The sequence below is a fragment of the Acanthochromis polyacanthus genome, chromosome 7 (assembly GCF_021347895.1).
Source record: "Acanthochromis polyacanthus isolate Apoly-LR-REF ecotype Palm Island chromosome 7, KAUST_Apoly_ChrSc, whole genome shotgun sequence".
Taxonomy (NCBI): Eukaryota; Metazoa; Chordata; class Actinopteri; family Pomacentridae; genus Acanthochromis; species Acanthochromis polyacanthus.
In genome coordinates, this window is record NC_067119.1 from 7,571,063 (window position 1) to 7,597,155 (window position 26,093).

Genomic DNA, 26,093 nt, shown 5'->3' on the forward strand with positions numbered 1-26,093 from the left:
TGGCTCGCAGCTCAAACGCCGTGGCATAGATGCCGCCTTGTCCCCGGGATGAATGAGTGCTGACAAAAGGGTCAAAGCGAGCACATTTCAGCCCTGAGAGCTGCTGAAGGGTGCCATGACGGCCGCTTTTCTCGTGTCTCAACTTTTGAGGAAAGGAGCGGATTAGGAGCAGGAATTCCAAACACCGCTGATGTCTTTCTTCTTTGTTTTTGTCTCTTTTTGAGGAGATGCTTTGTTTTTGTAATGACCGAGCCTCTCTGACCACCCAGCGTTGTTGACAACAGCAGCGAGTCTCTGAGGGCGATGAATATGTGAATGTGGTCTAATGGAGCAGGTCTGAGTGAGGTGCTTGGTGTTGGTGTCAAAACGGGCTGCAGAAAGGGCTGAATATGGTGCTGTGTCGGTGGTATACTCAGTACTGAAGAGCTGGGGGTGAATGCACACAAACAGAGAGGAGATCTTTCTCATTTCATTTGGTATTTACGGATTTCAAACATAAATTTAATAATTGTACAAAGTCTAGTAGGCAGAGGAGTTCAGTAGGTGTCGTTTTGGTCAATTTGCCAAATATTGTACCGGTGTGAGCATAGAAAAACTACCAAATTTGTGCTTGGTGTGTTAATCGAACACCAGAGATTCAGTCTAAATCTACACTGATTACAACAAAACAAACAAACATCGCATCCTCATATAAAGAAGCTGAGACAAGGAATTGTTTGGCGTTTTTTGCTTCTGTCCCATTTTTGCTCACTGTGGGCTCATTTTTCACTGCAGTACCAAGTCCTATAAACTCTATAGAAGCAGAACAACCATGACTAGAAGTAAATACGACTGAAAAATGTTCTTTATGATCAAGTTTTTATCCTAAAAAACGAAAAAAAACACAAGTTGAATTTTTTAGATTATTCATTTTACACACATTTTATAAACCTCTGAATCAACACGTACAACATTTATTTGAGCTGGCCGACACAGACACCGAAGCTGCAAAAGAAGAGGAGGTTGGTGTTGGCAAAAGAGTGGACGATGTGTTGGAAGGTCTGCAGAGCAAAAAGGAATCCCTGGAGAAGATCTTGCACGCGGTTAAGGAATTTAATGATGCCTACAAAGAGGCACCAGGCCGGCTTGAAGGAGCTAAGAAGCAAGTGGATACCTACCAATCACAGAGAGTGCAGAGACACAGCAGCAAGAACGTAACCAACATGAGAGCCCGACTTAAGAGTTTAGGAGTGCAGAACTAAGTGGAGCACATGAAGACCTTGGCCAAGGAGCTTGTGGTCCCTCAGGTGTTTCCAAAACTGGAACGAAACAACAGAGGATCTGCATACTTTATAAAATTTGCGACTTGCATTTTTAATTACCGTAGTTTCTGTACTTGTCTCCTTCTGTTTGGTGAAACACAGCCTGCAGTTCAGCCAAGTTCAGCTGAAAAGTGTCTGAATTTTTGGCAGGTGACAGTTCATTTCAGCTGAGTCACTAATGACTTTGTGTTTGCAGTAAGAAATGCAGAATTTTTTGATTTTTACAAAATGTTTCTAGGCTAAACCAGGTAGCCCACAACATAACAGGAGGCTTAATAGTTCAGATTCAGTTGAGAAACTGCAGAGTCTGACTTGTTTGATGTTCATCTGCGCTACTGTGTGTGGACGTGCATGCCGCTGTGAAAAGCTCCTGAGTGTAATCTTCCTGTCTGGATGTGTGTGTGGCCTCTTTGTCGAGCCGGGCGTATCCTCGGGGGACAAGCCTTCAGCTCCACTCATTGTAATTGTAAATGTGCGAATGTGTCCCTGTGATCTCTGGGAACTTGTTCGCCGGAGTCCGAGCGGCGTTTATGACTCGGGCTCAACCTGTGAGAAACATCACAGGAGTTTGTCCCTCCTCCTCCTCCTTCCACTTTTACAGCCTCAAACACATTGTTCACAGGGGGCGACGGTGGAAAGACGAATGCCCCGTTTAAAGCGGAGTTTCTCATGGCCTTGTTGCTGCGTTGTAAAAAAAACTCAACACCCAGGCAGGACCTTCTTCTAGGACAAATGGATAGTTAGTGGTATCGGTGAAGGCTGTTACCCAAGAGGCTGATTTATAAGCACAGTACTGCACAAAAGAGAGACCTTTGCGAGTCCAAAGAGTTGTATTGGTCTCGTGAACTCTTGACTGGATGGATGAAAACAGTGTTTGGAAATTCCCTTTGACTGGTCCCGCTCTTTCTAATGCTAATGCTAAATGAGGGGAATGAATTAGGAAAAGACATTTATTAGTTGGCCAATACATCTTGAGGACAGAATGTTTTTATTAGGTCATTAGTAAATTGTTGGAATTCAGGATATAGTGGTGGTTCTTTTTAACATTCTTCAAATTTCTGTCTTATCTGAATCTTAGTAGTTTTCTACCTATCTGAGTTGCAGTAGATTAATTTATCAGATTTTTCTGATCTTTCTGATCGTAAATTATTCTCTCGGTTTTCCAGGTTTTAAAAAAAATCTAATCCAAACAAGCCTATGAAAAGAAAGTTGATGGTAAAATACACATTTTTGTGATAATTCAAAAATTTACCTCTATTGTTGAACCTCAAATACATGATTTTCAAAGCATTTTGTTTTAAAATCATCAAAATTACACAATTTTTCCTTGCCAGAAACTGAGAAAACTGAAAGAATTGTCAGATTTTCTACTTTCTAAGCCCTTGAACTACTCATCTGAAGCTTAAAATTGTGATATTTTATCAACATCATATTATTTTATGCCAAAAATAAACCATTTGCTTAAATGGAATTCAAACATAAACTAAAAATTCTACACTCCTCAGCACAACTGTTGAGCCCTAACTGACACATCTGCAACTAACAGCAACATGATAAAAAATCTGAGACTTTTTGGCTGGACTGGGTTGAACTGCAGACAGTGTTTGCACTGCGGATAGGAAGCATGGAAACAAACTGAAAATGTAAGTCTTGAAATATATGCAGTCTGTAGGGCCGTCATTTTTTCCGGAACTTTCAAAAAAATGTAGAACATAAATACAGTTTTTCTTTACAAAGACTTCTGCTGACCACTCGCTCTTTTCTTTCTTTCTTCCTCCAGGTGCCGGGACGGATACGTAGGCAGCAGGTGCCAGTTTCATGACCCGTGCACCAACTCGCCATGCATGAACGGCGGCACGTGTCGGGCCGTCTCCAAGGGGAACACGGTGGACTTCAGCTGCACCTGCAGAGCCGGCTACACCGACCGCCGCTGCATGACGCCCGTCAACGGCGCCTGCGTCAGCTCGCCGTGTCGCAACGGAGGCACCTGCGAGCCCGACGGCGTGCTGGCGTACAGGTGTCGCTGCCCACCTGGATGGTCAGGTGAGACGACGCTGGCCTGTGATTGTAGAGCAGTTTGTGATTGGTTGTGAAGTGCATATGACAGGTTGCAGGGTGATTAACAGGACAATCAGGCTTTATTTTTGGACTTTTCATACAAATAAAATGCAACAGAAAGGAAAATTCAATAAAACAGTGCAAACAACCATCCACACTTCAAAATCATGCTATAAATAAAGGAAAACAGGGATTGAGGAACTGAGGAAGTGCTTTCCTATATAACACATGCAATGAGGAAGCACCAGGTGAGTAAAAATGAAATAAAATAATATAAAATAAGCTAGAAAAATAAATAAAATGAAAGATTTACTTTTAAAATAGAAATAGAAGTCAAACATTTTTTATTCTTTTTGACTGATAAATGGTGTCATTTTAGTATATATAGTATATATATATATATATATATATATTAATTCCTGCTTTTTGAGTTCCCACAATGTAGAAACTAAATGTTTCTTCTTTTTTTTTAAATTCAATTTGCTAATTTTTAAAAAATGTTTTTACAGTCTTACATGATTTGTTTTCAGAAAACATGTTTTTGTTGGATTTTACCATCTTGAGAATCTGTTATTTGATAATTGAACAAGTTTTTTCTTTTTCAAATATACTACCATTTAAAAGTTTGGGGTCACTTAGAAATGTCCTTATTTTTTGAAAGAAAAGCATTTTTTAAAAATTAAGATAACATTAAATAAATCGGAAATCCAGTCTAGACATTGTTAATGTGGTAAATGACTATTCTAGCTGGAAACGGCTGATTTTTCATAGAATATCTCCATAGGGGTACAGAGGAACATTTCCAGCAACCATCACTCCTGTGTTCTAATGCTACATTGTGTTAGCTAATGGTGTTGGAAGGCTAATTGATGATTAGAAAACCCTTGTGCAGTTATGTTAGCACATGAATAAAATTGTGAGTTTTCATGGAAAACATGAAATTGTCTGGATGACCCCAAACTTGTGGCGTACCATATTACATTTTTCATCATTTTGAGCATCATTCTCGTTTGCCTTCAGGTAAAATGTGCCATCAAGCCGACCCCTGTGCCTCAAACCCGTGTGCCAACGGCGGCCAGTGCTCCACCTTTGAGACTCACTACATCTGCAACTGCACGCCCTTCTTCTCCGGAAAGACCTGCAAGCAGGACGTCAACGAGTGCGACGCCAACCCGTCGCCCTGCAAGAACGGCGGCTTGTGCATCAACGAGGTGGGCGGCTACAGATGTCAGTGTCCTCAGGAGTTCACGGGGAAACACTGCGAGAGCCGCTACCTGCCCTGCAACCCGTCGCCCTGCCACAACGGAGGAACCTGCATCCAGAAGGGAGACACCAGCTACGAGTGCTCCTGTGTGCCAGGTTAGAGCTGCTCTACTGGGTGATGGGCTGCTGGAGTTAATGCTGCTCACATCAGGGTTTAAATCTGTGCAAAGTTCACTTTAGGTATCTGCGGTTTCGTGCTGTTGAGGGAATGAAAAGCAGGAGAGTCCAAAGAAGCTAAAATCTGATTTGCATTTCTTAGAAGCAGCTGTTGTTAGAAGTTATAAAATCTTATTTTCTCATTGACAGCCAAACAAACATACTGACTGAGAGTAAACAACTAGCAACTGTACCGTACATTCAAAAAATGTCGTTTTTAAGTGTATTTTTTCTCTTCTTTACAAGATTCTTTTACAAATGTCCCTTGTTTTGTTAAATTGCAGAAAAAAATAAGAAAATTACAGAAAAAAGGTAATACGTTATAGTTTACATATAAATTATCATCAAAAATCAGCATTTTTACAAATGGTCATTTAAAAAAAATAGGCAGTTTTTACTGTATATAAATCAGCCTGAAATATTGTCTTTTTACTAATGTATGTCAAATTTCACATGAAAAATAATGTATGTTAAAGATTGAAATATTGCAGTTATTTTTAGGCTGTTATTTCACAGATTTTTAAGTATTTAATAAATATATAATATATAAATAAAATTAATTCTAATTTTACAAATATGTCTTTTTTTTAAGAAAAATTATGTCTATTAAGGACTGCACAATTGTAAATCTTGTTTAGGCTGTTATTAAATAAATTTTAACATTTAAATTTTTTTTTACAGAAAATATCCAGTAAAATCACAGAAAAAAGTAGCAATTTAGATGTTTAGATGTTGACTATACTATTAATAATGTCCACATCAACAATCTGTATTTTAACAAACAGTAATTTCTTTTACATTGTAGGATTGTAAAATAACACATTTAAAGTATTTAAGTCAGTTATAAGTTTTAATATTTTATAGATATTTGTCATTTTGTTGACTGTTTTGAATGTTACAGTAATCAACAGTTAGTTAGTTTTTCCTGGCACCCTGCTGCCAAATTTTTACCATTTTGTTTCCAGTCTTTCTTTCTTTCTTTCTTTCTTTCTTTCTTTCTTTCTTTCTTTCTTTCTTTCTTTCTTTCTCTCTTTTTATCGGTGTTTTACCCAGTAACTTTCTTGTATGAACTAACGCTAGCAAACCTAAGAAGCAAAATGGCAGCAGGAAGCACAACATAGAAAAGCAGAAAGAATCTTAGAGCTACTGTGACTCATCATCTTATGTAGGAACAGTTTCTGAGCTCAAATCATTTTACAATGGGAGAATAACTTTGGTTTCTAAACTTTTACATATATTTTTTTATTATGAAGAAGAAAAGAAGGAAAGTCTTTAGCGACAAAACAAGTGAGTTATTGATCTAACTCCACATTTTTAAACGGACATGAGTGATGCGAGCTTCTGGAATTGAAGCTCACATAACTCGGGTCTCTTTAAATGCCTTTACATGACTTGAAATATCAGAGCTGCTGCTTAAGCAATGATGTCATGTAAGGCAGGGCTGTTCCTGCTTATGTTGTGTCCTTCGTGTGTGTCTGCTGTGTGCACATCCAGTACGTGTGTGTTGGTGCTTCGGTGTGTGAACGAGGCAGAGCAGGAAGGCATCGGGGCTTATCGTAAGGAAATGGTCAAAGGACAACATCCTTTTCACATGCTGGAGTGAAGCAAAGCTCGTTGGGACTTCGGCCCCGCCCACAACACCGTCACCTCCACACACACACTCCTCATCTGTTTCCACTGACTCGAGAAAACCGTAAAACAAGTTTGGGTCGCAACTTTTCCTGCCATGTCACTCACAGCTTCTTGTATTTCATGATAAACCTTAAAGGGCAATAAATTCACTCCACTTATTCTACACGTAACATTTGAGGTAGGTGATTGATGCTCTGAGACCTTGAAGGAAGGGGGATTATTATGGAAGTCTTAAAAATGGTGATAATACCCCAAAATGCAGGGAAATTGGACACTGCAAGCTTGAAAACATGGGTGTAAACACTGTAAGTTTCATTTTTTGTAGTTTTTGCAAGTATTTTTTGAGGAAGGAAGCTTATTTGAGGGCTAACATTTATTTTAAATACAAAAAAAGATTGTATTCAACATTACAAAAGTAGCTTTGTGCAAAAAAACAACAACATAAGAATGCATCTTAAATGAACATTTCTTATTTCAGTGACAGACGTAATGCTCAAATATTGACCCGGCTGTCAAAAATAAATAATATTTAAGGAGGTTAGCCTTCACATTATGATTTCATTGCCACCTGAAATTCTTCTTTTTTTGTTATTTTGTGGAAATCTACCAAATTGTATGAAGCAACAATCTACAAAGAATGAGACAAATGAGATGTTGTGATTCTAACGCTGCATTCAGTGACAACTGGGAAATTGAAAAGATCAAACAGCATGTTAGCAGAAGTTGTCCTCTCAATCTCTGCTTTTGCATTTTTCATTATTCCCCAAATAGCAGCCTGCACAGTAAGCACTTCATGAATGTTTAAATCTCTAATACATGCAGACAACGTGCACTATTTTTTGCTCTTCTTCTTGTTTCTTTGGTTAAATTAACTATGAATCTGCTGACATTTCAGGTGGCTGATTGATGCTCTGAGTCGAAGTAAATTAAGGTTATGGAACAAAGTCTTTTCAAAAATTGGTGATGACACCAATCAGTTAGTGAAAAAAAATGCAGTAGTATAAAACACTAAAACAGGCAAAACATCAACTTGTATTCTGAGTTTCGAAAGTAACAACAAATAGGAAATATTCGGAGGTTCCCATCCAGCTGTTTGCATGTTTTCTATATCAAAACACCATAAAAATGCAATAAATTCTGACAGAACAAACAGAATCATCTTCTTCTGTGGAAAAAAACGGCCTTGTCATGTTTGAACCGACCATTAAAGGAATCCAAAACATCATAACACCCCAAAAATATGATGTAAGTAACTGCAACATCTCCAGTTTTATATTTAGGGAGGGATTCTTGAAGCATTTCATGTCCGTGTAACAGTATTGTCTTATAAAGCACCACAGGGTTCACAAAGAATAGAAAATAAATGTCATCTTAGGGGTGAAGCAGCACTGAATGATGTAATTTAATGTAGTCGAGTGAAGCTGCAATGATTGATTGGCATTTTATTTTGCAGACATTCACTTAAAACTGAAGCAACATTTCATTATAAAGTGGAAACAGTCACTTTGTTGGCTGTATGTGTTGTATTTAGGGTAAAGAAACCTCCTTTTTTGGAAGACACCATCAACTTTTTCAGAAACTGGCACAAAGCGACTGTATAGAAACAGCCGTTAAGTCTGGTTTTTGCTTTACATCTTGTGTTGCCCAACATGCTGCTCGTACAGTCCGGTGGTTGCCTCTTGTGTAACCGTACAGCGGAGTGGGTGCTGTTACATGAGGAGTTTGCCACAAACCTCAGAAGGGCACAGCTGCCTTCACTCTCGGGAAGGAAAAGACAGTTGACCACATTTAACTGTTACTTCATGTTGTTGTTGTGAATGGGGGGATTGTTGTTTTTTAAATGAGAAACAGAGAATCTCCACCGCTGGAAAACGTCACACAAAACCCACAGTGAAGCTGTGAGTTAATGCCAGTGTGCTGGTTTTGTTTGGTTTTCAGGTTTTACGGGAAAAAACTGCAACCACAACATCGATGACTGTCCAGGTCACGAGTGCCAGAATGGAGGGACATGTGTGGACGGAGTCAACACCTACAACTGCCAGTGCAAACCGGAATTCACAGGTTCAGAAAGCAAACTTCCAGTACTAGGGATGGGACTTTAATGCGTTCTTTTCGATTAATTAATGACAGAAAAAAATAACGTGTTAAAAAAATAACACACCTTTCTCAGTTCCCTAATTTCTGGCGCAACGGTAACACTGATGCACACTCCAGCCCAGTAGGTGGCGATAATGAACCTAAAGTCTGTTTTCCTGCCATGAAGAAGATGCACAGGACGCACTGAGTGATGCCAAGAAAGTCTGGTGAACCATAAAGGAAGACAAGCTTGTTGGGCGGAAAGTTTCCTTTTAAAATCTTCCCAAGGGCAGCTTGCATAAAAGCGTAGTTGTGTGCAAATTGTGCAACAAAGAGTTTTCTGATCACCTTGATGTAAACATGTTGCTGTTAGCAGCAGAGCTAATGTTAGCTACGACAGTCCTGTATCGGCTAATGGTGTAGCCAAGCCACAATAGACCACTTTTCAAGACATTAAAAGTGCTTGAGTTCACAAAAGTCTTTAAATCTTGAATATAATTGCTACAGTTGCACTTTGATTTTGCAATAATCTGTGAATGTAGTAGACAGATGGAAAATGCAGATAAATACAAATGAAACAAACATTTTTGTTGTTTAATTTCACGTATGTCTATTCATCAATTTAGTCATCAAAAAAATGTATTTGAATTGAAAAACTTTGCTTGCTGTGTCAAATATTGCTATTTGACAAAATACGATAAATCACGATTAATTAATTACAAAGCCTCTAATTAATTAGATTACTATGTTCACCTCACCTCTCGCTATCCCCACCCTCCTCATCCCCAGTGTCACCCAACCGCCCTTCCTGAGCCTGGTTCTATCAGAATTTTTTTTCCCCCTCAATATCCGGGCTTTTTTTTTTTTCATTCCTTGCCACCGTCGCTCATAGGGAATCCAAAGCCATTTTGGATTGTTGGGTTTTTTGTTCTCTATAATCCATGAAGTCTGTACCGTTCTCTGCTAAGTGCTGTGAGATGACATATGTTGTGAATATGTGCTATTTAAATGAACTTGAATTGAATTGAAAAATCATATCAGAGAATACAAGAAACAGGCTTTTAGGATATAAACCGACTTTCCTTCCACAGGTCAGCTCTGCACTGAGGATGTGGATGAATGCCAGCTGATGCCCAACGCCTGCCAAAATGGCGGCACGTGCCACAACACGTTCGGCAGCTACCAGTGCGTCTGCGTCAACGGCTGGACGGGCAACGACTGCAGCGACAACATTGACGACTGTGCCAGCGCCGCCTGCCACCACGGCTCCACCTGCCACGACCGAGTCGCTTCTTTCTACTGCGAGTGTCCTCACGGTCGCACAGGTACGCTTTTTACACTTTATAAATGTGAAAATGCACCACTTATGTAAGCTTCAATGGTTGGTGTTGTTTTGTGTGGTGTGAAGCACCCACCAAGTAACTAATTAAGCTTGAAACTAACTGGAATTAAAGGCTGTAAAGTCAACACCATCCAGTCATCGTGGCTCTTGAAAATACTGATGTTTGGCTTCTCCTGTGGTTGTAGTGTCCTAAAGTTTTTGTTTTTTCCTTTGAAATTCACGAATGACATGCTCAGTTAAATTCTCACTGTCACGAGAAAGACTTCCATTAGCCTATTTTACTGCAGGAATGTCATTTTATCCTTCATTTTCTGCTCCGAATACACTTCAATTCTTGATATTAATAGTATGTATGACAACATTTCACTTAAAATTTTCCTGTTTAACAGTTTTTAACAATAGGGGGGCAATCAATAAATTAGTTATGACACACTATAATGTAGTTCCAAGCAGATTTAAGGACATTTTCATGTATTTACAGCTGTTTATAAGCCAGACATTATCTGCTGAAAAACCAGCCTCCAAGGAGTGAAGGTTACATAAAATCTGAATTTTTGCCGCATGACTGTTGGTCCCTGTAGAGTCACTAAAAGTGTCACGAATGCGTCAAAGAGTGCAGAATTTTTAGTTTTTTACTGAATGTAGTCCAAGAAAACGGTATATTTTTGAAGTTTTGATATCAAGCCCACATATTTTTGAGTCACTAATGGCTTTGCAGTTACAGTAAAGTATACAAGAATTTTTTGTTTCTAGCGCAAACTGTTATTTTTTGTAGAATTTTAAACGAGACTCGAAGAATAAAGTGATTATTCAAGGAGATGAGTAGTTCAAGTGCTGTCAGAAAGTTGGAAATTTGACAGTTCTTTCTGTTTTTACAGTTTCTGGGTGATTAAATAGTAGATTTTCTGCGTGTCTATAAAAATACAGATAAGATGCATTTCAAACCTGTCTGCATGCTCTGAGGTTTCACAGGGATAATATCTTAATAAAAACAAACTGGTCCTGGGCTCACGCCAGATTGAAAGAAGTCGTCTGTTTGGGTTAAAAACTGTTGCACTTTACAGATAATTGAAACAGATAGAAATGACAGGATGATGTTTGGTTTAATATAATAAAGTCAGTGTTGTTCCACCAGGTCTGCTCTGCCAGCTGGACGACGCCTGCATCAGTAACCCCTGTCAGAAGGGCTCCAACTGTGACACCAACCCCGTCAGCGGAAACCATTTCTGTACCTGCCCCTCGGGATACTTTGGAGCTTCCTGCGATCAGGATGTTGACGAATGCTCTCTGGGTAAAACTTCAAACTCTCTGATCTGCTTGAGCTTCGTCTGCCGTCTCATTTCTTCATCATTTCAACACAGATATTCAGAGTTTAACTGTACAACTGTCAAGAAAGCTTCAATTACCGCACTCATAACGCCTTTAAACAAGCCAAAATACAAGCTCATTCTTTCCTGTTATTATGGGTACTTTGGTGCCCATAATTGTGCCCATAATTGCAGTAAATAACAGCCTCTGGGGTATTACTGCTGTAATCACACAATTGAGGCTTTGGTTTGGCTTTGTCAAGCATCGCTAAACCACCCAAATCATCCCATTGTCATGTCTTTACAGTAAAACTGCTGCTCGTCGGGTCTTTATGTACGCCGACCTGCTAAAGGAAGTGAAATTTACACGCTAATCTGCCGAAACAGGTTCCAACCCATGCGAGCACGCGGGGAAGTGCATAAACACCAAGGGTTCGTTCCAGTGCAAGTGCCAGCGCGGTTACGTCGGGGCGCGATGTGAACTCGACATCAACGAGTGCAGTTCGAACCCGTGTCTGAACGAGGCCACCTGCCTGGACCAGATCGGAGACTTCCACTGCATCTGCATGCCAGGTGAGGAGCTCGAAGGGAGAGATTATACAGAAAATAACTTTAAACCGTGTCATACGAACGAAGCACACCAAATGTTTGTTGTTGGCGCTAGATGGTGCACATATTTTACAGCCTTTTAGGGGAAATTTGTGACTGTTGCAGTGATTTACTTCGGGTTTTTCCTGTCTCAGAATGGGCGTTTGGATATGACAGTGCAACACGTCAATCATAAACAGTCCAGAAACAGTGAAGGCGATGAGTCTTTGTTGGCCTATTTGCAGAAATCTAGGAATCATCATCACCATCCTGTTATTTTTGTCCATTTGAGCAACAAACATGTCATTTATGCTTGAGTAAATTAAACCATTTTTGAGCCTTAATTCTTGTTCTTTAATCTTTCATCAAGAAAAAGTCCAAAAATTGCTTTTAACTTCTTAAATGTGAAGTTTGACGGTTGTTTCTCTACATGAATTCTTTTGGACTGTTAGTGCGACACATTTTATTCTGTGAAACTGTGAATGTGTGTGATTTTTGTGGGCTGTTAACATTAATTGATTAATCCTCTGAAACTCAAAACCAGCTGGTTTGTTTGAAAGGCCTGTGGCTGCCACAATTAGACCATTTGTCATGTCAAGAAACTGTACAAACATCAGATTAAGAATTTTCTCATCTGGGATGTCGGGGAAACTCGAGCAAATCTCATGATATTTCTTCAAAAGCACCTTATTTGACATGTCATATTTAAAAAATTAGCAAAAAAAATATACAATTTGCCCCCACCTATTTCTGTAAAAACACAAAAAATGATGTGCTGCTCTGCATAACTAGTAGTTATGTGGTGAAAATTCAGGGACTATTCGGCTGAGCTGCAGGCTGTGTTTACATAGTGCCGGGAGAAAATAAGCAAAATTACCTTTGCTTGCAACTAAAGAATATTACCGTTCTTTACGTCTTATTTGTTGTGCTTTTAATTAGCTTTAATGACTACATGAATTCAAATATTTATGAAATGATGACAGGAAATAACAAGAAAAGCACTCAGAAAGCGCAATATGGCATTGTCAGAAATACAGCATTATTTTTTTTTTTTTTAGAAATGTAGCATTTGTTTGTTAGTTATTGATGATCAGAAATCACAGCACCATAGAAGGTCTTCATTTAGTATAGATGTACCTACAAACTAAATGACCTTGCGCTGAGCACAGGCATGTTATACATGTTAGGTACAGATTCTGAATCCCGTGACCTAAATATGTAGCGGGCGGCGGGAATTGATGGGACTCAGAAACACCCCCGCAGTTTAATCAATTGTTCCTTGTACATTTTCCGACGGATAAGTCCTGATAAGTCCACAGCGGTGGATTTGTAGTAGGATCACAATCATGTGATCATCAGCAGGCAGCTGACGTAGTGTTCACTTGTTGTCATGGTTACAGTGACACTGTGACGCTATCTCACAATGATATAGAAATATTAAACAATTTTGTGGATCCAGACTATAAGCTGCATCACTGCCAAAATCTAATCACTTGGTTCTTGTGTCATTTCTAACCTTCCCTGAAAATTTCTTCTAAATCAAACAGTCTGTTTTTGAGTAATGCTGCTAACAGACAGACAGACAAACATACGCTGATTGTCACATAACTCAACCGAGGCTCCACCTCCTTGGAACTACAAATCTCATAAATTACTTTCTTTTGGGCAGCTACGATGTCTTTCATATTAGCTGGTGAATTTTGGACTTCAGAGGGTTAAACTTGATTAAAGTCATGGTCAATTATGCAAAATTTTATAAACCAAAAACATGATTGATTGAGAGAATAATACAATTATAATGAGCATAATTGCTAATCTCAGTCTTGTTCCTCATGTAAGCTGTGTGTGTGATTTAAACCCCGTACGGCAGTGAAAGTGCTTCTCGCTGCGTGTCTCTGTCTAACCGATCCGTCTCCCTCCCGGCCCTCCCTCTGCTAATTGGCCAGGCTACGAGGGGGAGTTCTGCGAGATCGATACCGACGAGTGCGCCAACAGCCCCTGCCTCAACAGCGGCAAGTGTATCGACAAGATCAACGCCTTCCACTGCCAGTGCCCCACAGGTGAGGCTGCCGTACAGGAAGGGAGAGGGGGGGAGGAGAGGATGAGGGGTGAGGGAGGAGGGAGGAGGGCGCCGGGGCCAGGGGGCACCGAGGGTCGATCTCTCCTCCGTCTCCTTAGCTCACTTTTCTCTTTTTTGTCAAACGCACAAACACACACAAACACCTCTCTGGACGGGCACTAATCCCAGCCCTGAGGCAGGCTTACGCAGGCCCGGGTAGCCCAGCACAAGGAGGAGGAAAGAGAGAAAAAAATCTATAGGGAGAGGCTTGAGGAAGTTTGAACTTTTTGAACAAGTTTCTTATCCCTTTCATCAAGTCTGATGATTGAGCAGAAACTTTTGATTGCGACTGGGAACAAGAGGGAGCTGATAATAGGAGGAGAAGCCGCAGCACAGAATGACATTTCTTCTGGTGGCGTTTGAGGCGCTTGTTTGGGTCTATTTTTAAGGGGCTGCTAGTTGTTTTCCTGCAGAAATGCCTTTGGAGTGTTTGGACAAGAGGTACTGATGTTTTGTTCGGGAGTGAAGGAATGCGGCTACTATTGGACGCAGAGAAGAGGAAGGTTCTTCACACTCCCACCGAAATGTGTTTTTTTGTTTTGCGTTCTTTCATCGGGAGCATTGAGGTGGAAGTTTTGCCGAAAAGGAAAAATACAGACGCTCAGAGTCGGGGTGGATCAAAGGCAGGATTCCTCCTGTTGAGAAAGGAAGAAGAGTGAAATAAAAAGAAGGACGGAGCTTTAGAATTAATAGAGAGGGGCTACAAGAGTGAGCACAAGAGCTTAACGCCTAAGAAAACTCAGTGTGTGTGACAGCGACCGAGGGTTATGTGAGGAAGCGGCACAAAGTGGTGGTGAAAGTGTTTTTTTTTTTTTTTTTCTGCGAGGGTTGGGGGTGCTTTGAGACCGTTAGGCCGGAGCAGGAAGGGGTAACACAGGGGGAGGGGTTTCAACCGCCCTGCTTGAGATGTAAATTTGTCCCTGTTGCGAGCCAGGCCCGAGGCGAGGGTCCCCCCTTTTCATTTCTGTACATGGAATAGCCATGGAAACCCCACTGAGAGCCATTGAAATGTCTGATTCCAGCAGTCTGGGGGATAAATCCCTCTTTGGCCCTCCGGTGCAGTGTCTTGCGTTTCTTGCCTCCACCTTTTGTGTTTGCATGCATATGTGTGCATGTGTGTGTGCATCTGGGGAAGGTAGTTTGTTTCTTTTGAGTCAGAAGATCGTTCTGCCGCTCTGTGACGAAACCCAACGTTTGCATCACCGTCATGCCAAATAAACACTCGGTTTGTTCCGCTGAGGTTTCGTCCAGATGGCTGCTAACAGACGGGTGTTGTTTTTCCCTCTCAGGCCTTCAAACTGCTGATCCTCCACTTTTTGATTATTGAACGTTTTTTTTCTCCGTGATATTGGCCATTTTGTATATTTGACTTGTTTAGCGTTTCATTTCATTTCTAGGACTGTGATACTCGTGCACTGCCAAGAATTTTTACCCTGTCTCATCCCGAGTCCAAAGCCCACACACATATAATATCAGAGCTCTTACACTAAAAACACACACTCAAGTACATTCATATACATTACCAGGGAAACGTTTAGACACACCTTCTCGTGCTTTTTATTCAGATATTTTCTGAATTGTAGATTAATACTGAATACATCAAAACGATAAAAGAAAACATATGGAATTATGTTGTAAACAAACACGTGTCAATCTTTAGTATTAATCTACAATGTGGAAAATAATACAAATAAACAAAAAGCTTTGTCCAGACTTTACATACAAACATACTTAACATACAACTAAAAATCATCAGACAAGGTGACAAATATACAAAAAAATACTGTGTAAAATTGGCCTAGTTTCTTAAAAAGCACCCTTTAAGTTGTAAATGTAGCTTTAATAGAGGCTGTTATGTACAGGTCTGTTCCTAGCCATTAATTAAAACAACTTTTGGGTTGCCAGATTGTAAAACTCTACTGATTTGGCTGCACAAACGCAATCTATTAATAGTCTGTTAAGCCTTTTTAAGTGATTGCAAACATTATTAAAGATATAGGCATAAAATAATTAATAAATATAGGTCTACATTTATTATTACTTTTTTTCTTTTTGCAGCAGAGCTTTCCTGAAATGTTGTTATTAAATTAACTCAACTATAAAAATGTAATAAATTCTTTGTTAAATAGAGTCAGTAACTATTGATATTTACCACCACTAGGGAGAAAACTGTTGCTCTGCATATTATAGATATTTTACAATTTACATTTCTATTTTTTTCCATATTTGTCTCCTGCCTCTGTGTAAACACTGCCTGCAGTTCAGCCAAAAAATCCAGGATTTTTTGCTGAATCATTAATGACTTCATAGTTGTATCACAGAACACACTGTTTTTAGTTTTTTACAGAATGTATTTAGAGCTTATTATGTATTTTGGTAATTTTTGAATTGAAACATATAGAGTTAAGAGATTTTTATGGAATATCCTGATTTTAAAGCAAGCAAGGACTGCTGACAAGCTAAAAATCCAACATTTCTTTCTGTTTTCACAGCTTCTGGCTCCGGATAAATTGTCTAATTGTGGCAATTTCCTTTTTAAGATAACCTTTAGAACTGTCGTTAATCATTCTTCAAAGCCTTGCAGCCCACAAGCTGCTGTTAAGAAAGCACATGATTTCTAAAACGCGAATAAAGCCTGTAGTCATGACTGTTATAAAAAGTTCTACCATTTCTTAGCAGCTACTTCTTAACATGTCATTGGACAGACAGAATGTACAACTTCTGATATCCAAATAGACATATATATATATATACACACACTATTTTCATATAAATAACATAAAAATTAAGCTGAAGCCAGTCTCTGGTTTTGTCTCACTGCTTGTGATCTCAAATTTAAACGTCCAAAGCAGCAAAAACTTCACTTTCAGTCATTTGTTAACATGCATTTGGAGAGCATTGTACGCTTTACGGTCTTTACATCTGATTCAGAAAACACTGAACGATTCCACTGGGAGAAATCAGCTCTCCTCACAAATACTTCCTCACCGGATTAACTGAGCACGTCTGTTTTTAGTCCCAAACACCTGAGAGCGATGTGGTGGCGAACCGAGGGGGGAAGCCGGAGCTGTTATCTCTTCATCAGACAACATCCTGCCTGGACTGTGACGAGAAGAAATTATCCGAGATGAGAGTAACTCGTACGGGGAAAATGAAAAAAAGACAGGGGAAAGCCTGCTGGTTGATTCTGAATGAACAGGAGTTTGAATAGCAGAGGGTTAGAGGTCAAGCTGGAGCTTTTTTGGAGGAGGGAGGGGTAGAAAGCAAGACGGGGAGACTGTGCATTGTGATGGAAAAGTTTTGGGGGGACAAAGGAAGCAACAGGCTCAGTTTGGCGCTGCGTCGAGCAGACAGGCCTTCCTTTGTCTCTCAGGAGGCCTCGCAACTTTCTTTCTCCCCCCCCATTCTGCTTCAACCGACTCCCCCACTTGAAAAGACGTGAAAGGGAGGGGAGAGAGCTCACGGTGTTGCGCAGTTGTTTAATTAAAATGCAGATTTCTGATTCGTCGAGAGCTCTTACGGCTCCGGATTATGAGCGTTTGAAACGGTGAGGACACTGTAGCCATGTCTGAAAACACACACACACACACGCTCCTTCACGCACACAATGACGGCCTCTCGTTGTGTTTCCAGGCTTCACTGGGAACCTCTGCCAGATAGACATCGACGAGTGTGCCAGCACGCCCTGCAAAAATGGCGCCAAGTGCACCGACGGGCCCAACAAGTACACCTGCGAGTGCACAGAAGGTACATTCAACGCAGATTTATTCTATGTGTGGAATGCAAAGTGGCTGTTTCTACTCAAGGCTGTGGAACAACAATTAAACAATAGAAAAATAGTAAAAAAAAAACAAGTCATAAATAACAAGAGGGCAGTGATTGAGTGATCCTGTGTCCACATACAGCTGCATGTTATTACTGTGATCCAGTGTGCTGCTGCTGACTGATGAACTGCTGTCATTTAGATTTTGACATGTATACATGCTCATCTGTTTTACTTGTTCATTTTATTCTGTTTTGCCCTTTATTTATTTACTTTTTTGTTTTATTTGCTATTACTGTTAATATTGTTTTTACCCTTGTTTTAATAATTTTACCCTTTATTTCCTTGTTTTCTGCTTGTTTTCTTTCCTTAAGTGGACATGGCTGTTTTGGTGCTTCTATTAATTGATCTGATGTTGTATTGCTTTATTTTGTCTTTTTGTCTCTTACCAAATTTATAATAATAGTAAAAATGCATAGTAACATTAAATATATATAGCACAGTTTAAAATCAGAGCTGACAAAGATGGGACTGAAAAGAAGAAAAGAATGATACTAAGCAAGACTTTTAATTTAAGTTCTTCTTCATCTTATACTTATTATTATTATTATTATTATTACTATTAGAAAAAAATAAAAAACTTCACTCTTGTGTGCATTAAAGGTATAGATGCTCATCAATTTTTTTCTATTTTCTTTGTTCATTTTATTCTCCAAACAATCACTTTTTATTTATATATGCATGTTTATTTATTTATATTTATTAGTAAATATTATTATTACTATTATTATTGTTATTATTATTGTGATTATGATCACATACTCCATATTTTTAGTTTTATCTTTATGAGTTTTTTTTTCCGTTATTGGATATGTAATTTTTGGTGCTTTTATTTTGTAGGTCTTTAACCATATTTAACTCACTTTCTTCACTTTTACCTCATATCTGGTTGTAAATCATCATAAAACAACTCTCTTTCTCCCCTAGGCTACACTGGACGACACTGTGAGACGGACATCGACGAGTGTTACTCTGACCCCTGCCACTACGGTACCTGCATCGACGGCCTTTCCTCCTTCAGCTGCCACTGTAACCCCGGATTCACCGGCCGCCTCTGTGAAACCAACATCAACGAGTGTCTGAGTCAGCCGTGTAGGAATGGAGGAACCTGCCAGGACCGAGAGAACGCCTACATCTGCAGCTGCCCCAAAGGAACCACAGGTAGGGCCCAGACATAAGGGCTGCAAGGGTTACAGGTTCACTTTATGTGATGTCTGAGGTCACTGAAAGCATTTTTCTTCCAGGAATCAACTGTGAAATCAACATCGACGACTGCAAGAGCAACCCCTGTGACTATGGGACGTGTATCGATAAGATTAACGGCTACGAATGCACCTGTGAACCCGGCTACACCGGTGAGTCGTGGCATTGCTCCGTTTTTAAACATGCTACACAGGAGATTCGGGCTCTTTGTCGTCCAAAATTAAAGACTACAAGCTTTTACTGCCTCCCGAAGACGGAGCACGAAGTAAAGAACCGAGAACCAGATGTCTGTTTGGAAGGAGGAGCTGAGAACACTGTGAAAATAAAATAACCATGTTTAAAAAAAATCTGGCAGCAAGCGTTCCAGAAAAGAAACATGAAAAACATTGGAGTACTGCACTCTAAAAGCTGTAAAAATTGTGAAAGTAACTGCAATTATCTGTAAAACAATATGATTTTGGATAGATTTAAATACTGTAAAACGGTGCCATTTAATAAACAAGTAAAGCACTCAGAGAGCAGTACTCCGCCAAGGCTGCTCAGTCTTTGCATCATTTCTGACTGATAAGTCCTGGTAAGTCCTCAGTGGTGGATTTGTACTTGAATCGCAACCATGTGGTCATCAGCAGGCAGCTGACATAGTGTTTACTTGTTGTCATAGTTACAGTGAAGCCGTGCTGCTATCTGGCCATGATACAGAAATCTTTAACAAATCTGTGGATCCAGACTATAAGTGGCATCACTGCCAAAATCTAATCACTTGGTTCTTGTTTCATTTCTGACCTTCCCTGAAAATTTCATCCAAATCCGTTATTCCGTTTTTAAGTAATGTTTCACACAGACAGACAGACGGAAGGACAGACGTACGCTGATCGTCACATAACTCCGCCACGTTCCTTTGCGGACTAATTAAAACTACAAATTACTGTTTGTAAAAGTATAGATTTTTGATGTAGACATTTTGATGTTCAATATTGATTTACTGTTTACAGTGAAAAAGTATTTTTGTTTTAATATTTTTTTTGCAATTTTACTAAATGAACAATAACATTCAAAAAAATATTTGCCATTTTTTTAATATGCTTAATATACTGCAAAATATCTGTAAAACTATTTTTTGTTATAAAAATACACATTTTTGATGTTGATGTTATTGACAGTGTGCCCTTTTTTACTGTTAACATGTAAATACTTCTTTCCACTTAGATTTTCTCGGTATTATCTGTATTTTAACAAAACAGAGAATTTGTTTTTACTTTTAAAAAGGTATTAACCATTTTTTGTCCCTTCATATACACACATTCTTTCAAAAAACAGCAAATATATCTAAAAAAAATAATATTTTTTGCTGATTGAAATCCTGTCAAAATAGTTTAATTTTACAGTCATACACTGTAAAATACAGATATTTTTATGTTAATGTTATTCAAAAAATTTGCCTGGATTTCAGAGTTAACATGTAAATTAATCATTTTTTTCCTAAAGATTTGCTTTTGTTATCTGTAGATTTACAAAACAGACAAGATATGTAAAAGAAAAGTAAATTCTTTTTCAAAAAAACTGTTTAAAAAGATGCATATTTTTAACAGTGTGCAGCGGAGACACACACCAGAAACAATCCCAAATATGAATCAAGAATAACTTAGAAGCACATTACTGACAAAGCTGTGTATAAACGTCACATAAATGTATAAATGTCAAATAAAGAAATAAAGTTCTTGTAAACATTTCAGCCCCTCAGTTTTTAGAAAACCTTAAAAGTTCATTCTGGACAGGTGAACCATCTGTGTCAGGTAGCTAGCAGACAGAATGAGTATTTCTGATGTAGTACTGAGGGTCTGAACAGAGGAGTGTGGTCCTGATGGGGAGGGTGACAGATGGCGAGCGAGTGAACACACTCCTCTGAGGCTCGACCGGTGTCACTTTGCGGCTCCACCCCGTTCCAACCTGCTGCTGTTCGGACATGAAGCTGAGCTCCCTCACAAAGCGAGGACACACACACACCGAGCCACCGGGGGATCCGAGCCGGAGAAAAGATTCCCTGAAAGATTCCTGAAAGTTGAGCTCTTAAAAGCTCGGAAGCCGGTCCCTGCTTTAAAGCCAAATGGGCCGCCTTTATGCTATGCGTGGCACCGGCCTGGATGGCGTCAACGCTTCAAGTGGCCGACAAAAGGCCGTCTTTAAACCCCTTATGTTTCTGGAAAGTGATCCATTCGCCGCTCTGATATATAGACTCCATTGTGTGGAGGCTTTGTGAGCTGCTGTATGAGGTGCTGTTGTGTATTTTATGATAATACATCAAAAACCGGCTTGTAGAAGATCATTTTACCCCCATTCCTTTACTGTTTATACACTAATGAACATTTACTGTAGTTTGACTGCATATTATAAGACAAATACCTGCTGTTTCCTTCAGGTACCATGTGCAACATCAACATCGACGAGTGCACCATTAATCCCTGCCACAACGGCGGCACCTGCATCGACGGCATCAACAGCTTCACCTGCGTGTGTCCCAATGGTTACCATGACAACACCTGCTTCTCCCAGGTCAACGAGTGCCTGAGCAACCCCTGCATCCACGGCCACTGTGAGGACAAGATCAACGGGTAAGATGGTCGACAAACTCCACATCAACCCTCTGAACCCCAAAACCTGCCTCTAGGTTTGACAGGAATGCTATTTTTAAGGAATCCCCATTATTGTAGTTGGTATCGGAGCCATAAACTGTAAAAACAGAGAGAATTTTCAACTTTGCAGTGGTCCTCGAACTCATCATGTGTGAGATTTGTCAGAAATATGAACCAAAACGAAGCTTAAAATCGCCAAAAATAAACTGTTTGTAATATCAAGGTTCTTTAAAAAACAGAAATTCTGCGCTCTTCTGTGTAACCATAAATACATAACTGATGCTGCTGCAACCAACAGTCATGCGACAAAAATTCAGGAAATTTCAATCAAAATCCAGACTGTATTTACACAGAACAGATAGAAACTTAACGTTTTTCTCTTTTTTAAAAAATGATTTACAACATTACAGCTTTATTGTACTGTACAAATTACATGTTTTAGTTCTCTCCACATCTAACAATGGTAATGTTGTTTCCATAAAGGTGCAGGACTTTATATTGCAGTGAAAAATGAAGCCACAGTGTGTTAAAATGTGACAGGAGTTAGCTAAAAAGTGTCCATAAAATGCTTGTAGTTCAGGTGGTTGAACCAGAAAGAGGGAGGATGATGACTATTATTTATTGTTTTAACTTAAATCATGTAGATTTAAAAATAAAAGATGGTACTAACTAGCTAAATGTTATTTAAAACCAATCGCACTTTATATTTTCACTCTGAATCTGTTACTTTTGTACAAAATGTCAAATTTTAAAATGAATATAGAAACCAAACAGAGTCTGGTTTGTGGCTGTTTTACAAATTTGCCACGACCCTGCAACAGAAAGAAGCAGTCCATTTTTCTAGAATGTGGCTTATTTTACACCAATGGTGTTTCTGTTGCAGTTTGACACAATAATTCTGATTAAATGTCTTTTTTGGAACTTTATGCACGTGGAAAATGAGCCCATAGTGAGCACAAATGTGACAGGAACTAGCTGAAAAATGCCCATAAACTCATTGTAGTTCAGTTGGTTTAACCAGCATGATGACTTTTACTGGTTATTTTAAATTAAATCATATAAATTCAACAATAAAAGATAATACTAACCAGCTAGATCTTACATAAAGCCAATCACACTTTGTTTTTTCCGCACAGAGTCTGTTACTTTTGGACAAAATGTCAAATTTTAAAGTGAATATAGAAGATTGTATTAGACACAGAGAAGAGAAAGAAGCAGTCCATTTTAATAGAATATGGCTTATTTCACATATATATGCTGATTCTGTTGCAGTTTGACACAATAACTCTCATTAAATGTCATTTTCATAACTTTTTACACATGAAAAATGAGCCCACAGTGAGTGAAAATGTGATCTCAGCAAAAGAAATGTCCAGAAACTGCCCCTTGCGGCGCAGAGGGAAAATCCATTGAGGGTATTTCCCCACATTTTTAACTTCGAAATCACGCAATCAGACTGACTTTATCGCCTTTGTTTTCTCTCTGTCAGCTATAAATGCCTGTGCGACTCCGGCTGGAGCGGCAAAAACTGCGACATCAACAACAACGAGTGCGAGTCCAACCCGTGCATGAATGGAGGCACCTGCAAGGACATGACCAGCGGATACGTTTGCACCTGTCGCATGGGCTTCACTGGTCAGCATCTGCTTTCGGGAAACCGCATTTTCCCCAAACGCCACTTGACCGCTGACCTTCACTTTAACTGACATGTGTTTCATTTATGATCTGACCTCAGGCCCTAACTGCCAGACCAACATCAACGAATGCGCCTCCAACCCCTGCCTCAACCAGGGCACCTGCATCGACGACGTCGCCGGCTACAAGTGCAATTGCGTCCTTCCTTACACGGGTATGAAAATATTATCGAAAATATCCGATACGCCCTCGTGTTGGCCCAGTGCTCTGGAATTTCCTTCCACAGTTTCCACAAGCTGCGGACTTCAACTTATTGAGCAACAGAGGGGGAGAAAAAAAAAAGTGCGGCGGATGAAATAGCTGTCGAGTAAAGTTCAGCAGCAAGGCTTCCTCAGGGCCCGACACCGAACCTCTGACTCATCGCGCTCCTCCATGAGCTGGGAAATATTTTTATGCCATCTCGTTCATTATTTGACCAAACAGATCATGGCGGAAAGGCGAAGGGCAACATTTTCTTGCATTGGTCTTGTATTTTTTTGGAAAAATCCACAGAGCCCTGAATAATAAAAGGTTCTTGCTTGTGTCGGGGTGGGAACGGGGCACTTGACACATTTCCTGTTTGCCTGCTTCCCGTCTCACAGAACAGCAAATGGCTTCACAATGGGCGGAAACTGGAGCCGGCTTCCTGTACGAGCCGAGTGTTGTGGAAACAGATAGGAGAATGTCTCCGCAGGCCTCTGATACTGACAGAACCTGGCTAGAATCCTCTGATAGCACTGATTGAAAGATGATTCTGTGTCCATTTGGGTTGGGTTATCTCCAAGTTCGTGACTCCTGCCTGGTATCTCACAGTGGAAGTTAAACACGGTGTTTCTCTTAAAGGTGTGTTTCTTGTGTTTCAGGAGAGAACTGTGAAACCATAATGGCCCCCTGTAGCTCCAAACCCTGCAAACATGGAGGCGTTTGTCAGGAATCGGAGGATTATCTCACCTTCTCTTGCGTCTGTCCTGAAGGATGGCAAGGTATCTGTTAACGTCTGCACAAACAATGGTTCACAGTAAAAGTTTCCAAAGATGTAAGACTTTGAAAGAATAGGAGAACTTAAAATAATACCAGAACAGAAACTTTGCATCGTTTCTGTTGCATAAAACAGCAGCTGTAGAAAAACACCTAAAGAGAAAACACACAAGAGCTACTCTTTCACTTCTCTCCTGCTCTCTGTGCTCATTCTGCTTTTTCATACAACCAAATTCCTAATAAAGCTGTCCTCATTTACGTATTTTTGTGTTTTTGTTGTCAGATAACGGAAAGAGTATGAGATAGTGACTGTAATGCATCATTAAGATGACATACCCTGCTAAAAAATAGACTTTATAACCTTTAAGTCATCGTTTGACAAGCTTACGACTCAAAGACGACAGTTGTGCCGTGACTTTAGTTGTATTTTCATAAAATTCGAAGCTGCTAGCAAAGTCAGAGAGCAGAAAAAAAAGAAGAAAAAAGAATAAAATGGGTTGCTTTAGCTGCTACGGTCTTGTAAAATATCAAGTTTCTAGCTTAACTCTACAGTTTTGCACTTAAGTATCTCAACCTTTGTTTCCATTTCATATTGTTCTGAAATATGCAATAACTTATAGTTCGTCAAAGCATAGTAAATCTAAAAACAATGGTCATTTTCAGAATCAGAAATGCCTTTATTGTCAAGTGAATACACACAAGGAATTAGATGTGGTGTATAGAGTTGCAGTACCTAGCAACAACAACATGCAGTAAAGGAATAAATTTACAAATCTAAATCTGAGAAATTCTAAATAAAAAACGCTAGAAGAAGTATAAGCAGTACTGTGTAAAAGTGCTGTATAAAAGCGACATGCATTTGCTTAAACAAGAGTAATAAATTAGAATATAACTTCAATTAGTAATTTAATTTTGCTCTTCAGGTCGAAAATTAATCATTTAGATTCATCGACTAATTGTTAAAATAGTCGATATAATAATCGATAGAAAAGTTGTTGTCAATGGCAGCCCTATTGTGTGCCTTTAGTTGTCACCAGAAACATAATCCAAAACAGAAACACCTTTTTACACTACAGCACGACAATTTTTAAACGCTAAATTTAAAGTCAAAGTTTCTCTTTCCAAAATAAGAACTGTGCTGCATGCTGCCACTCGATACCCGGGCTCTCTATTTCCTATTTTTTCCGTTTATTCTTGTATTTTTTCTGTTTAATTCTGTTCCCCACGTGTACTTGCTTTATGCCACCATTCCAAGAAAAGCTCAGGTTTACTTTCTGTTCCTCTTTCCACCCCTCCCAGGTCAAACATGTGAGGTGGACATCAAGGAGTGCGAGAAGAATCCGTGCCGCAACGGAGCGACCTGCCTCAACACTTTGGGCAGCTACCGGTGCGGCTGCAAACCGGGCTTCACCGGGCGCAACTGCGAAACCAACATCGACGACTGCAAGCCCAGTAAGTCCATCCATCCGTCTCCCTTTACCTCTTTTTTTCTGTCCGTCGATGAAGGCGCCCAGAGCTTGAGTGTAACGCCTCCTCCCCACAGACCCCTGCAACAACGGAGGCCTCTGCCAGGACGAGGTGAACGGCTTCCTGTGCACCTGCCTGCCCGGCTTCAGGGGCACTAAATGCGAGGAGGACATCAACGAGTGCGAGAGCAACCCCTGCAAGAACGGAGCAAACTGCACCGACTGCGTCAACAGCTACACTTGCACCTGCCCGCCCGGCTTCAGCGGCATCCACTGTGAAACAACACTCCAGACTGCACCGAGAGGTACAGGGATCAGTTTTACTCCTCACAGCTTTCTATTTAACTGACTCATGGACACTGGTGTTTGTGCACATTCACACAGACTGGTGTGTGAGGGCATCTCTGCAGAGCAACGGGTTCATTTTCAGCCACACGTTAAAGCAGGGCCCATTTTGTTGTCCACTACTGCCCCCTC

The 26,093-nt window shown here is 39.9% G+C and overlaps 1 protein-coding gene across 1 annotated transcript in view; it reads left to right on the forward strand.

Annotated features, from left to right (window-relative positions):
• Positions 1 to 26,093, forward strand: part of notch1b (notch receptor 1b) — a 63,057-nt gene that overhangs the window by 15,762 nt on the left and 21,202 nt on the right. The window contains 17 exon segments of the mRNA XM_022202974.2: positions 3,082 to 3,344; positions 4,380 to 4,718; positions 8,349 to 8,471; positions 9,578 to 9,811; positions 10,964 to 11,119; positions 11,523 to 11,708; positions 13,670 to 13,783; positions 17,476 to 17,589; positions 18,593 to 18,826; positions 18,910 to 19,020; positions 21,285 to 21,477; positions 22,988 to 23,133; positions 23,234 to 23,347; positions 24,036 to 24,155; positions 25,450 to 25,602; positions 25,694 to 25,891; positions 25,894 to 25,921. Of these exon segments, the coding sequence (XP_022058666.2) occupies positions 3,082 to 3,344; positions 4,380 to 4,718; positions 8,349 to 8,471; positions 9,578 to 9,811; positions 10,964 to 11,119; positions 11,523 to 11,708; positions 13,670 to 13,783; positions 17,476 to 17,589; positions 18,593 to 18,826; positions 18,910 to 19,020; positions 21,285 to 21,477; positions 22,988 to 23,133; positions 23,234 to 23,347; positions 24,036 to 24,155; positions 25,450 to 25,602; positions 25,694 to 25,891; positions 25,894 to 25,921 (2,826 nt within the window).